This window comes from Lycium barbarum, chromosome 10 (genome assembly GCF_019175385.1).
Source record: "Lycium barbarum isolate Lr01 chromosome 10, ASM1917538v2, whole genome shotgun sequence".
Classification (NCBI taxonomy): Eukaryota; Viridiplantae; Streptophyta; class Magnoliopsida; order Solanales; family Solanaceae; genus Lycium; species Lycium barbarum.
Window position 1 is genome coordinate 10797134 of NC_083346.1, and position 13446 is coordinate 10810579.

Sequence of the window (13446 nt, forward strand, 5' to 3'; positions counted from 1 at the left end):
GCAGTCAAAGAGTTTCTAGAAACAATATTTGTTCAAACATATTTTTCTCAAAAAAAAAATCAATATTTGTTGATAAAGGCTTCTCGAAAATGTTTTACAACCGGATTAGTATTTTCATATGAGAATTATTGGTCAAAAGTCACTGTTTGTGGAAGAAGGAGATGAAGGATCGCAGGAAATACCCTTTTTTCCGGCCACAAAGAGAAGATGAAAAGAAAATGAAAATGAAAATGGGTCGGATCGGATCGGATTAAAAACATTTCTTGTTAATGAAGCCAAAACATGCCAATGTAACAATTCTTTGCTAGAAGCACTTTCACATTTTTTCCATATAGAGTACAACATATCGTCTGAGTGAAAATGTTGGCGTCGCACAACTTGAAACGTCTCTGTACATGAATGTGGTGGGAAGCAAGAGGCACTCAGGTTTCCCCACGACTCATGTTCCAAAACTCAACTTCATACTCCAGAACACGTATAACCGTTGCCTCAGCTTTTGAAACGATATCTTCTGGTGACTTCTCAAGACGACGATTAGCTATATTTTGAAGAGAACGGCAATACTGACCAAAACCATCATTGCCCCATCTTTGACAAGTCTCTTTTAGTTCTTCTGGGGTTTTAGAGCCATCAGATAAACAATGGGCATAACTTTCTTGATAGACAGCTTCAATTGCCCAAAAGGCTGCAATAGCAACTGTATATTCTACTTCAGGGCTCGTTAAGCTTTCCAAAAATCTGTTATCAAAAGAGGCACAGTTAATCAAAAGAAAATCTCAGTGGCCGACTTGATTAAAGTTTACTCACTGTATATACACAGGACAAAAAAACATGTCTTTGGTTTAGTTTACTAGCAGTGAGAAGGTAAGGACATTGTTTAGGCACAAGTAATACATGATCTGTATTCATATCTTTTCCTTTTTAAGATTAAAATACTGCCAACCAATTCTAACACAATGCCTGAACCACTAGAAATTTGCTTATTGTCCCGTATTAACAGCAAAAACTACACACAAAGTCGATAAACTTTAGCAGAGAAGATTGACAGTGAAACAGCACCACTAGGATCATGTATACAAGTTTAGTGGATTCCAAAAAGTCTATATCAGTTTGACCAGTTAGCCAGATTACATGATAAAAAAACCATATCGATGAACTTTAGCAGAGAAGATTGTCAATAAAACAGCACAGCTAGGAGCTTGAGTACAGGTTTATAGGATTTTAAAAGGTCTATATCAGCTTGACAAGTTAGCCAGATTACATGATTAAAAAACGATATCGTATCAGCAGAGAAGATTGTCAATTAAACAGCACAGCTAGGAGCTTGAATACAGGTTAATAGGATTTTAAAAGGTCTATATCAGCTTGACCAGTTAGCCAGACTACACGATAAAATTCTTTAGGGGGCTGAAACGAGCAAAGCAAAATCTGTTTTGTTTAATAAGATATGTAGAAATACTGAAATAGTAGTTGAAAAAAAAAACAATCTGGGGCTGAGTGCATCTTCAGATACTATCAAATTAGAATTGTTGAATTTTAAATTCTAAGAAAAAGGATGACAATAGCAGATAGAAATAAGGAAACCAATTTCATGTTGAACAGGAAAGCATGATAAAGGTGTAGACATTGTATTAGTGGGACAACTTTGAACCACAAAAAAACGAGTTTAGCCTAATTATAGAAATGCGCAAGATCTTGTATATGTATATAGTCCACCTTATACCTGCAATATTCCAGGTTAGCCTTTTGAGGGACAATACTAGACAGCGAAACACTCCACTTAGACGCTTCTCTCTTGAACCATGATATCTCATCGTTCAGCGCAGCAATACCACCTAAAATGACCTCTACGTCTGAATCATCATCCGACTCCTTCCAAGCTTTCAGCAGTAAACTTGCTACGAAAGGGACAAAGGCTCTAACGAATATATAATCTTGCCCCTGCATCAAACTTTTAATATTTAACTGATAGAAAGCTGCATGAGCTTGCAAGATAGAAATTGTACAGAACAGGGCAACATAGAAACCAAAAAGAGAAGCGAAGTGTCACACCATAGAATATGGTTAAAGCTCAAAAACAGAAACAATCAAAACCATCAAGCTCTGATTGAGAGTTTGTTCAACATGTGGCTGCAACACCAAGCACTAATCTGAATATGTGGCAGCAACTATGGCTGCCTAGTGATGTATGTTGCTGGGAGTTTGCAAGTAGATATGTTGTGCAGGGGCAGATTTATAGGCTATTTTATTGTGCATGTGAACCCATGGTCTCTCCTCCAAACAATGAATTTTATGTACATATTTCTTAAAATTGATGTGAAGAGGAGCCTTGGAGTAACTGGTAAAGTTACTGCCATGTGACCAGGAGGTCACGGGTTCAAGCCGTGGAAATAACCGTGGAAACAACCTATTGCAGAAATGCAAGTAAGGCTGCATACGATAGACCTTGTGGTCCGGCCCTTCCCCGGACCCGCGCATAGGGGGAGCTTAGTGCCCCGGGCTGCCCTTTATTTCTTAAATTGATCTAATATTATCTGCTGGCACCCATGCTTCAAAAAGGCTAAATGGTGCCCTTGGTTGAAGGCTGAGTTATTTACCTAAAGAAACAGGGATCAATTCTCACTTAGTACCTATTTTTCCTCCTTTTTTATTAGTGCACTCATGTTTTAGAAATCCTAGTAATTATTTTCAGGTGGTGAACAAAACACACTGAAGTTAGCTATCATTACGAACAATTGAGCTAAAAGAGAATTCCTTTAAATAATCAAATTGCTAAACTTAAATGTTTCAGAACAGCACTTGGAGTCATTGACAGAATGACACTAAGCATGCACTATGATAGTGTTTAACACTGTATCTTACACCTATTATTTACAGCTTTTACTTTCTGTTCACCTAGTCAGATCTTACTCATAGAATATTGTTACAGCTCAAATATAGAAACAATCAAAGCCCCATCAAGCTCTGTATATGTGACTCAAGCACCAAAGCTGAATATGTGGCAGGAACTATGGCTTCCTAGGAATGTATGCAGTTGAGAGTTTGCTATGAGGTATGTTGTGTAAAAGTCGATTACATCGTTCAAATTAACATAACAGTAAAGTGCCATCACGCTCGCATCAGAACCAATTATTTTCAGGTCGAAACAAAGCACATTGAAGTTAGCTATCATTACATTCAATTGAGCTCAAAAGAGAATTCCTGTAAATTATCAAATAAGTCTAAACTTGAATGTTTCAGAAAAGCACTCGGAGTCATTGACACTTTGACAGTAAGCAAACATTATAAGGGAGTTTTTAATACTGTATCAAACACCTATTATTTACATATTAACTTCTTGTTCTCCTAGTTAGATCATTGTTCCAATTATCTTTTTTTATTTGTCAGTAGCAGTGGATAAATTTTCTCTCCTTAATTGAAAGATTTTCTCTAAGTGGTTTTACCATTAGGATATCTTGTTCTTACTCTATCCTATATATATAAATTTGCATCAGATGTAACTTCTTATCAACAAATATAAAACAAGTCTTTTCTCCATCAACAATTCCTTCTAAATCATGAAACTTACCCGATTAGCATACAGTTTAGTATCGTTACAAGTAACAGAAAACCTTAAACCAAGAAACAGAAGAACAATATATTTTAACTTGCTTATAAATTTGGACAATATATATATATATATATATATATATATATATATTTTTACCAGCCATCGCTTGAAGGCAGAGAGGTCAACAGAGCCATCACGGATGCTAAGAGTAAATGGGTGTCTTGTGGCTGCTGTATATAATTTCTGGTGTTGATTTAGCCATTTTTTGATCATTGAAATTTCTTTCGTAGCTCGTTCCATTTTCTTTTCAACTTGTTCTTTATTGTTTGCTAGAGAAATGGCCATAAATAGCCCTTATGTATCCGTGGGAAGTAATCTAAAATGGTCCTTAAATATACACTTACCGATTTTAATCCTTTAACTATCTAAAAACTTATTAAATTTGGTCTCCGTCTATATTTTTATACAAACAGCGTACAAACTCATAAACCTTCGTGAGATTAATCGTTAAATCAATATTTCTCTCTGCTTCTTTTTCTTCAAGTTCCTCTTGTTAAAAAAAAAAAAAAAAAGCATTCTAGCATTGATGTCGCTCTCGAGTCTCTAAAATTCGAAAAGACAAACTCAGGCACAAAATTTCTGTAACCACTCTTCTCGAACACTACTAAAAAACTGATAAAAACCGATGGAAAAAACCGACAGAAATACCGACGGATTCCGTCGGTTTTTTCAATGATTTTTTTAAATCTTTTTTTTTAAAAAAAAAATTGACGGATTGCGTCGGTTATTTTTTGCACAAAAATGCGCGAAAAAATATAATTATTTTTTATATTATTTTATAAAATAAACCGATGGAGTCCATCGATTTTTTTTTATTATTTTTTATTTTTTTTTATAAAAAAACCAACGGAGATGGACTCCGTCGATTTTTAGAGCGAAAAAACAGTATAAATTAAATCAATGTAAATATATGACCAAAAAATATCAGTGGTCTAGTGATAAAGCCCTTTAATGCCAAGGAACATACCCGGGTTCGATTCCAAGTTCCTACATTTCATTCTTTAATTTTCACAAAAAAAAAAAACCGATGTGAGACCATCAGTTTTTTTTTTTTTTTTTTTAACAAAACCGACGGACTGGGTCGGTTTTCTGTCGATTTTAACCGACGCAGTCCGTCGGTTACGAAAAGTGAGAGAGAACTTGAGGAAAAAAGTTGAGGTTAAAAAATGAACTTAAGGAAAAAGAAGCAGGGAGAAAAAAATATAGGTCTGAGGAATGGTTTAATGATTAATCTCACGAAGGTTTATGAGTTTGTACCTGTTTGTATAAAAAAATAGACGGAGACCAAATTTGATAAGTTTTTGGATAGTTAAAGGACTAAAACCGGTAAGTGTATAGTTAATGGACCATTTTAGACCTACTCCCATAGATAAGGGACTATTTATGACCTTTTCTCTTGTTTGCTACGAAGACTATTTGCTTTTTTCTATGGGAAAGGTGGAGAACTCGAGGCACCGTAACGGAAAAAATGACAAAAATGGTCTCTTATGTTAGAGGGTAGGTTTAAAATAGTCCTTTTAAGTAGGCGGCTATGCGTTTTCAAACCATGAATTCAAATCAGCATTTTGACATGCATTTTCACTCATGGTTTGAAATTATAGTTTCAACTTTTTAAATATAAAATTTAACCCATAAGTTTATATTTTATAAAAAAAAGACTCATAAGTTGGTAGATATTTTTAACAATTACCTCCATCAATCATTTACTAATCTCATTAACTTCCACCAAATTTTATTTATGTCTACCAACCTTTTAATTTATATATGTCTACCAATTTTATTTATGTCCACCAACCGTCCAATTGATGTTGTATTTTTAGAAAGGTGCTAGTATTAATTTTGAGCCGGTTCTTATGAATTAGCCTATTTATTTTGTTATGAACTATGACTTGCTCATTTGGTAAGATTGTATAAGAATTGAGAATGTTTTGATAGTTTTCACAACTTGTGGGGTTTTTTTGTCTATGAGAGAAAATACTCCTTAAAATATCCAAATTGCATGTCCAAACATGATTTCAAACCATGTCCAAACGGGGCCTAAGTATGCACTTAACAGTTTTTGTCTTTTAAGTTGCAAAAGTTTTACACTTTTAGTCTCCCACGAACTCTAGATTTGACAGATACTGTAAAAAAAAAAAAAAAAAAAAAAAAAAAAAAAAAACTACACTAGACACTTAAAAGATAGTACAAAAAAAGAGCAGAAATTACACCTCAAAATATTGCATCAGACTATCAAAATAAATTAAAAATAGCAGAAGCTTCTAAAATTGTCTGCCTAAATATAAGTTCTCGCTATTTTTTTAATGATTTTTATAGTTCCCGTCATATCTAACGACAACATTCGGTAAATATTTGACGAAGATCAAAAGTGTTAAACTTTTGACACACTTAAAGGACCAAAATTGTTAAGCGTATATTTAATGGACTATTTTGAACCTACTTGTCTGAGATCAATTTTACTCCACTGTAGCGATATGGAAATGGGCCGGGTTTGGGGCAGGCGGTTGCCCCGCCTAAAACTTGACGGGTCGAAACTCTTTTTAGAGATCGAATTTTCCTTACCAAGGATGAGGAATGTTTAATTAGAATGATCATATTTGTTAATTTTACCTCTTAGTCTTCGTTATAGTTAGAATAGCACAAACTAATTTGTGGATAATTGTTCAAGTTCCAAGTCAATTACTTAATACAATTACTTGGTCGCTGGTTAGAATCATACAATAATTGTCTTGTTTAAGAATTACTTAATACAATTTTTAAAGAGATTACTAATACGAATCATAAAACAATTGTCTTGTTCAACTTTGAATAAGAGCGATAACAACATAAAATCACTAATATAATTGTGATGGAGCAAAAAAGAAGTGTCATTCGATATAACATAGATTTCAAATGGGTCAAAACAAAAAAATCGATTTTTCATGTCAAAGTTTATGTTTCTTTTCCGATTGATGAGTAGTAAATTTTACCTCTTGCTCTTAGTTTTTTTTTTTTTTTAAATAAGTGCCACTAAGTGAAACTTAGTGGTTGATATTTTATTAAATAAATAAATAAGTACATATCAAAGAAAAGGAAAAAGAAAACAAAAAAAAAAACAAACATCTGAAAAGCCAAAGGGCAAAATAGAAAAGAGTAAAGTTGCCTAATTCCTTCTAACCAGAACCAAACGGACTTCCTAAAACAACTCTCTGATGTCTCGAAACTTCCGATCTACCAGGAGGTCGTCGGCGATGGAAGTGACGGCGGTTATCTAAAAATCATCAACATCTCGATGATTTCAGACCCAGCATCACTTCAAACCGTTAGAATCACACGAACTCATCTCTAATCTGAGCTATATCCAGGTACCAAATTCATCTTTTCTGGCAAACTTTCACTTTATTCGCACCTACTAAGCTCTCACCTGGTGCAATGAAAATCTTGTCGAGGAGTAACCAACTCCGAAGAAGATGAAGCTCGTCCCAAAACAGAGGCCCGATTTGAGATTCATTCATGCTTGCTAGCTGATGGAAAAGTGTAAACACGGTAACAACTTCATTTTCTCTGTAAATAGCCTCTTATAGTATAAAACTTGTAGATCTGGGCTGTTAGTCCTTTGTGACTGAAAAATCAGTTGTTGGTACTATCGTTGATGACGTAGAGATATAGTTTTCAATCATTACTAGAGCTTCAGTGGAATGAGCCTAAACTAATACCACTACTGAAGCCTTTGTAATAATTGAATCCATTATCTCTTACGTTTCTGCTTGATTGTTGTTATTCCCTGCTTGATAATTGTTATTCCTTGCTGCTCTGATTCTGAGATTAGGGATTTGTTGTTTCTCCACATTTACGATTTTCCTAGCTGCACTAGGCAGTTCAGAAAAACTATCAAAACTTGTTGTACCTACAAAATCAAAAGCTAAGTTAGTTAAAAAAATCAGCCAGCTTATTTCCTTCTCTAAACACATGTTGCACTGTCACATGGTTTTCCTCCATCATAAATCTTATTCTGTCAACTAATGTGGCAATACACTATGGTGCTTTCCATTCTTTGTTTAACACATTCCTTATCAGCATAGAATCAGTTTCAACAACCACTGGTAGAATCTTCTTAGTTACACAAAAATGTAAACCTTCCATTACTGCCCTTGCTTCAGCAATTACATTGGTCGTCATCTCTATTTCCTTGCATTGTGCAAACACTAAGTCTCCTTTCCAATCCCTTACACAGAAACCATATGAACTGGGACCAGGGTTCCCTCTTGATGCCCATCAGTATTGCATTTATAACATCTCTCACTAGGAAAAGTCCAGTATACAATTCTAGTAGAAACCAGAGACTTGTAACCTCCTAAGAACCTCACCAACTCTGGCCAAAGAAAAGGGATGTTCTTCAACCATGGATACCTAGCTTTAGCTAAATAAAACAAATTATTATTTACTTCATGCACCACTCTCTTCAAACTCACATTACCTCCATGTCTGATTGCATTTCTTCTTTTCCATAATTCCCAAGTTATCATAGTGGGAACTGCATGAAGAATTGCCTTAAGCTTGTTCCCACGATCTGCTTCCCACCATGTTCTGATAACTTGGTGTATTTGGATAAGATTTACGTGCAATCCTGCAGCATTCATGAACAAGTTCCATACTTCCTTTGCAAAATTGCCTGTAACAAAAAGATGATAAATTGTTTCTTCTTCCTGAGAATTAGAGCAACAATAACATCTAGAGGCCACATGTATTCTCATTCTTTTCAATTGATCATGTGTTGGAAGTTTAAATTTCCATAATCTCCACAGGAAAAATGATAACTTAAAAGGAATCCCAGTAATCCACAAATTTTTGTAATCCTTGCTTTGTATCTCTATGCCTAAGCATATTCCAAGCACTATTTACTGTGAATTTTCCTGTGGTAGTTGGCATCCACCATGGCCTATCCTAGTATCCCTGTAATTGTTCAATATGGATATCTGATTTAATGAAATCCTCAATATCAACTGGAAAAGTTTCTTGTAACACTTCTTCCTTCCATTTTCCTTCTTGAATTAATTCTGCCACTTCCTCCAATTCTTCATTAATTGGAAAATCAGATGGAACCACATAATGTAATGCCCCCAGTTTCGTCCAATTCTCATACCATACATTTGTTGATCCTGCTTTAATTTCCCACCAAATTTCATGTTCTACTTCTTCCCTTAATTCAAGCATCTTCTTCCACACCTGTGTTCCCCCTTTCCACTGTACCAAAGTAGGGATTTCCTTTTTACAGTATTTGTTCCACATATAATTTGACCAAAGTGAGCTTGTAGTCCTAAACCTCCACCACAATTTGGCAAATAGAACATTTGAAATATCAAACAGGGATTTGAAACCCAATCCTCCTTCTTGAGTTAGTAAACATATATTCTGCCAAGCAGACCAATGTTTACTTTTTTTCATCTTCCTTAATACTCCAAAAATACTTTGCAAATATTTTATGAAGTTCATTTAAAACACACTTTGGAGGTGCCAAAACTGAAAGTAAGTGTATTGGCAGGCTTTGCAATACACTTTTGATCAAAACAGCCTTTCCCCCAAATGATATCAACTTACCTTTCCATGACAATATTCTCCCTTTCACCTTCTTTATAAGATCATAAAAGAAAATTTTCTTCTTCCTAGCATTAGTGATGGGGCAACCCAAATAGGTAAAAGGAAACTGACCTTTGGCAAAGCCTGTAATGGTACCCACTGATTGGATTAGCTCATTGCTGACCTTAGCATACATGTAATATCAACTTTTGGCTTTGTTAATAAGCTGTCCAGATGACTGCTCATATTTCCTGAAAACCTCCATGATACTCTTTAGGGATTCTAGGTCTACCGATGCAAAAATAATTGTATCATCAGCATATGCTAGATGATTAAGAGGATTAGTCCATTTAGACATCCCAAACCCTATGTAACTCCTGTCTTCAAATAAAGAATTTAGGGCTCTTGACAACACTTCAGCAGATAAAAGAAACAGAGATGGATATAGAGGACCCCCTGCTTCACTCCTCTAGTTGATTGGAAAAAACCTGTAGGCTGACCATTAACTAAAGCAGTGTACCAGTTATATGCAACCAATCACCAAATTATGTTAATGTAATGTTCAACAAGCCCCATTTTTCTCAAAACATGCATAAGATAATTTTATGACCATATTAGCAGGCTTACCTCTTAGTCTGATATCTGAAACTATTTTCTGGGCGAGGAGAATGTTTTCAAATATACTTCTCCCTTTAACAAAACCTGACTGGTTTGCTGAAATCAAAGTAGGCAACACACCTTCCAACCTATCATGAACTACTCTTGAATCACTTTGTTAATAAAGTTAGACATACTAATAGGTCTTAAGTCTGAAAAACTTTGAACAGTATGCTTCTTTGGTATTAGAACTAGGTTTGTGTGAGTGAAGGATTTTGGTAGTATTTCCCTATCAAAGAAAGCTAGGACTATGGCATAAACATCATCTCTAACTATATCCTAGCACTTCTGATAGAAAATTCCTGTAAACCCATCTGGTCCACTGGTGCTATCCCCATTAAGTTCAAAAACTGCCTATTTTACTTCTTCCTTTGTTGGGTATCTGCATAAAGTCATGTTCTGCTCATGTGAAATCATACTGGGGACATGATTCAGTAATAAAGTAACATATGTATCATCTTCTTGTGAGAACTGATTTTTAAAGAATTTAACAACTTCTGCACAAATTAGTTCCTTGGATTCCAACCAGTTTCCATTGGTATCCAGAATTATGTTTATCTGCAATCTTCTCCTCTTCCCATTTACATGATTATGGAAAAATTTGGTATTTCTATCTCCTTCAGTGTACTAAGAAAAACCAGCCTTTTGCTTCCAGTACTGCTCTTCGAAGTTGAGGTAGTTTTTCAGTTCTACTTGTGCCTTTTGAAGAATGATCCTGTTTGTGATATTAGGCTCCTCCTCAAATAACTGTTCCTTCACCTTTACAACCTCCTCCCTGATGGCCAGCTGTTTAAATATATCACCATAGGTTTCTCTGCTCCATGTGATTAAAATTCCTTTAAGATTTTTAAGTTTTTGCTTAAAAACCAAATAAGGAGATCCAACAAAATCTGTCTTCCAATTCTCCTGTACTACTTCTTTAAAAGAAGAATGCTTCACCCATAAATTCAAGAACCTAAAAGGTTTAAGAACATTAGTCACTTTTTCTCCGTAAGATAGAACCAAAGGAGCATGATTTGATCTTGTCTTTATAAGATGTTCCACCTCAATTTGAGGAAAAATTCCTTGAAAAGAAAGGTTTGCTAGAATCCTGTCCAACCTTTTAAAAATGCAATCATCAGTTGCCCTGCCATTCCACCATGTAAATGGGTTTCCTTTAAAGCCCAGATCAAAAAGTTCACATGAATTGATACAAAAAGCAAAGTCTTCGCACTTATTTAAAGTAACTGGAAGACCCCCTAATTTTTCCTCCTCTGAAATAATAACATTAAAATCTCCCCCAACCATCCATGGTAGCTCCATTCGTCCTGCCAAATGGTATAAATCCTCCCATAATCTTTGCCTCTCCCCATCATCACATTTAGCATAGACAAAAGTGGTTATAATGTCTTTGTTAATATCTGGATGATTCAATCTCAAAGTAACTTGTTGATCAGTGTTCATGATGATATCCCACTGAACTGCCTCCTCTACAAAAACCCATATCTTCCCATTTTGATTTGCAATAGCAGATGCCATTCCCAGTTTTCTCTTATACTTCTCAAGATGTCTACAGTTTTGAAAAGGTTCCATTAGAGCAATAATAAAACACTTGTATTGTCTTTGTAACATGATAAGTCTTTGAAAAGCCTGTTGTGTATTCACTGATCTAATATTCCAAACTAAAGCTTTCAACATCATTTGGATTTTGTAGAAGTAAATCTCTTTAGCAAAAGCCTTTTGGCTTGTGGATTCTCCTGGTTCTTTGGTTTCTCCTGATTTTTTTTTTTTTAAGGCTTTTTGTCAACACTTTTGGAGATATATCAGCTTCCCTTGCAATCTTTTTTAGCATGCTTGCCTCTAGTTCAGTTCCTGTATCCCCCTCAAGATTGTTTAGTTCCCCTAATACCACCTTCATCTCCTCTGTTATGACCCTATGTGCAACAATATCTTGTAACCTTGCATTTGTATTTACCAAAGTATCATGTTCTGTCTGTTGTTTTGATTGCTCTTCTTTGTTTTCTGCAGTTGACGGACTGATCTCTGTATCTTTTAGCACCACCAGTTCCCAGTTCCTGTTCCTTTGCACTATTTGAGCTTATAGTTTCTGGTGGCATATCCAACTCCTTTATCATAAACTCTTCATTATTTTCAGAAAATTTTGTGACTGCCTTGCCATCTGGTGGTTCCTCTACATGCTTATCAGGTGGTTTACCCTCCACAATATTATTTTTCCAACCCAATTTTTTTCCTGAATTTGTTCACTCTGTATCTCTTCCTTATTCCCAGAATTTCCAACTTGAGATGAACATGGTGAGATCATGTGATTGTCCTTGTCTTGTTGTGACCCTGGTAAAGAAACTTCTTTCTCTTCTACTCTGTCGCCTCACTTTGAAGATTTAGTAGCCTTCTGGACAATCATTAAAGCCTTGTCATTGTCAACTTCCTTATGGTGAAGCACTTTGCCGAAAACTGCTTCCACCCAAGGTTTAGAACTTGCATTCTCCTTTTTATTTTCTGTTGCTTGCTTTTGTATACTGTCTTGTGATATTGCCTCCTTGTTCTCATTGTTTGCATTGATCTCCACAACTGAATCTTGTGATTTTTGTTTCTCCTCATTACTAACTTCTTCTTCTTCCTCTTCGTTTGACAGGGCATCATATTTATTTTTAATGCAGACCTGAGAATTTGGAGCAATCACTTGTTGATCATTAACGACCAGTCCTTTTTCTTTATCTTCTCCATCAGTTTTGCGACCATGTTTGGCATTCCATTGTGCAAGGTTTCCAACAATTTTGCCACTAGCCAGCCTTTTGGGAGGAAAAAACTTTCCCCTTTTCTAGTTAATTCCTTTCTTTCTTGCAGTTTTTCGATCAGTTGTCTCCCCCTCCTTATTTTCCATTTTTCCTTTCTCATTGCTAATAGATATATTGTTACCATTCGTTGCTGGAATAAGTTCAGGATTTAGAATTTTGCAGTCCTTTTCATCATGTCCCTGCAACTTGCATTCAAAGCAGTACTTAGGCAAATAGTCATACTGAATGTTAACAGTAACTACCCTTATAGTCCCAGTTTTCTCATCTTCTATATCCATATAAACCACCTTTGGTAGTTCCTCAGCTAGATCAGCCAAAACCTTGACTCTAGCACAGCTTGGGCGCGTTTTATTAATTGTAGCAACATCCAAGTGTAATGGTTTACCTACTGCAGATGCAAGAGAAAATAATGATTCTTTTACACAATACGTTGGTAACAGATTACGGAACGATATCCACGCCATGGCTTTTGTGGTCTCTTCATTCCCTTTAAATTTTGTATCGTAGATCAGGGGTCTCATTTGGTAGTAGTATCCATCTTTTGAATTGAGGAAATATGAACCCTTGGAAGTAAGGTTTATATAATCTTCCCTCAGACTCAATCGAATCAAGACATGTCGATGTCTAAAGAATCCAACTTTGCATTCCCCTTTCATACCACACTGTGTTGGTATGATCTTCCGCAGTTTATCCAGTTCCGGCCATCCATACGAAAACTTGCCTACAACAGCATATTGTAGTTCTTGAATGATGTTCATACGTGCCACTTCATTTTCTATCCATTTAACTCTTGGTTCCCCGTTAATAAAAGTCACAGATTTCATCTCT

The 13446-nt window shown here is 35.5% G+C and overlaps 1 protein-coding gene across 2 annotated transcripts; it reads right to left on the reverse strand.

Moving 5' to 3' along the window:
* Positions 1-245: 245 nt before the first annotated feature.
* LOC132616228 (probable bifunctional TENA-E protein) lies at positions 246-3910 on the reverse strand. Of its 2 annotated transcripts, none has more exons than XM_060330847.1 (3): positions 3707-3910; positions 1724-1941; positions 246-738 (listed from the first exon to the last, which is right to left on the reverse strand). In XM_060330847.1, the coding sequence occupies exons 1-3, from the start codon at positions 3893-3895 to the stop codon at positions 423-425; spliced, it is 723 nt and encodes a 240-aa protein (XP_060186830.1). In that variant the 5' UTR covers positions 3896-3910; the 3' UTR covers positions 246-422. The 2 variants fall into 2 exon arrangements, with proteins under 2 accessions (XP_060186830.1, XP_060186831.1); XM_060330848.1 differs by having other exon boundaries at positions 1724-1951; positions 3707-3876.
* Between the last annotated feature and the right edge of the window lie 9536 nt (positions 3911-13446).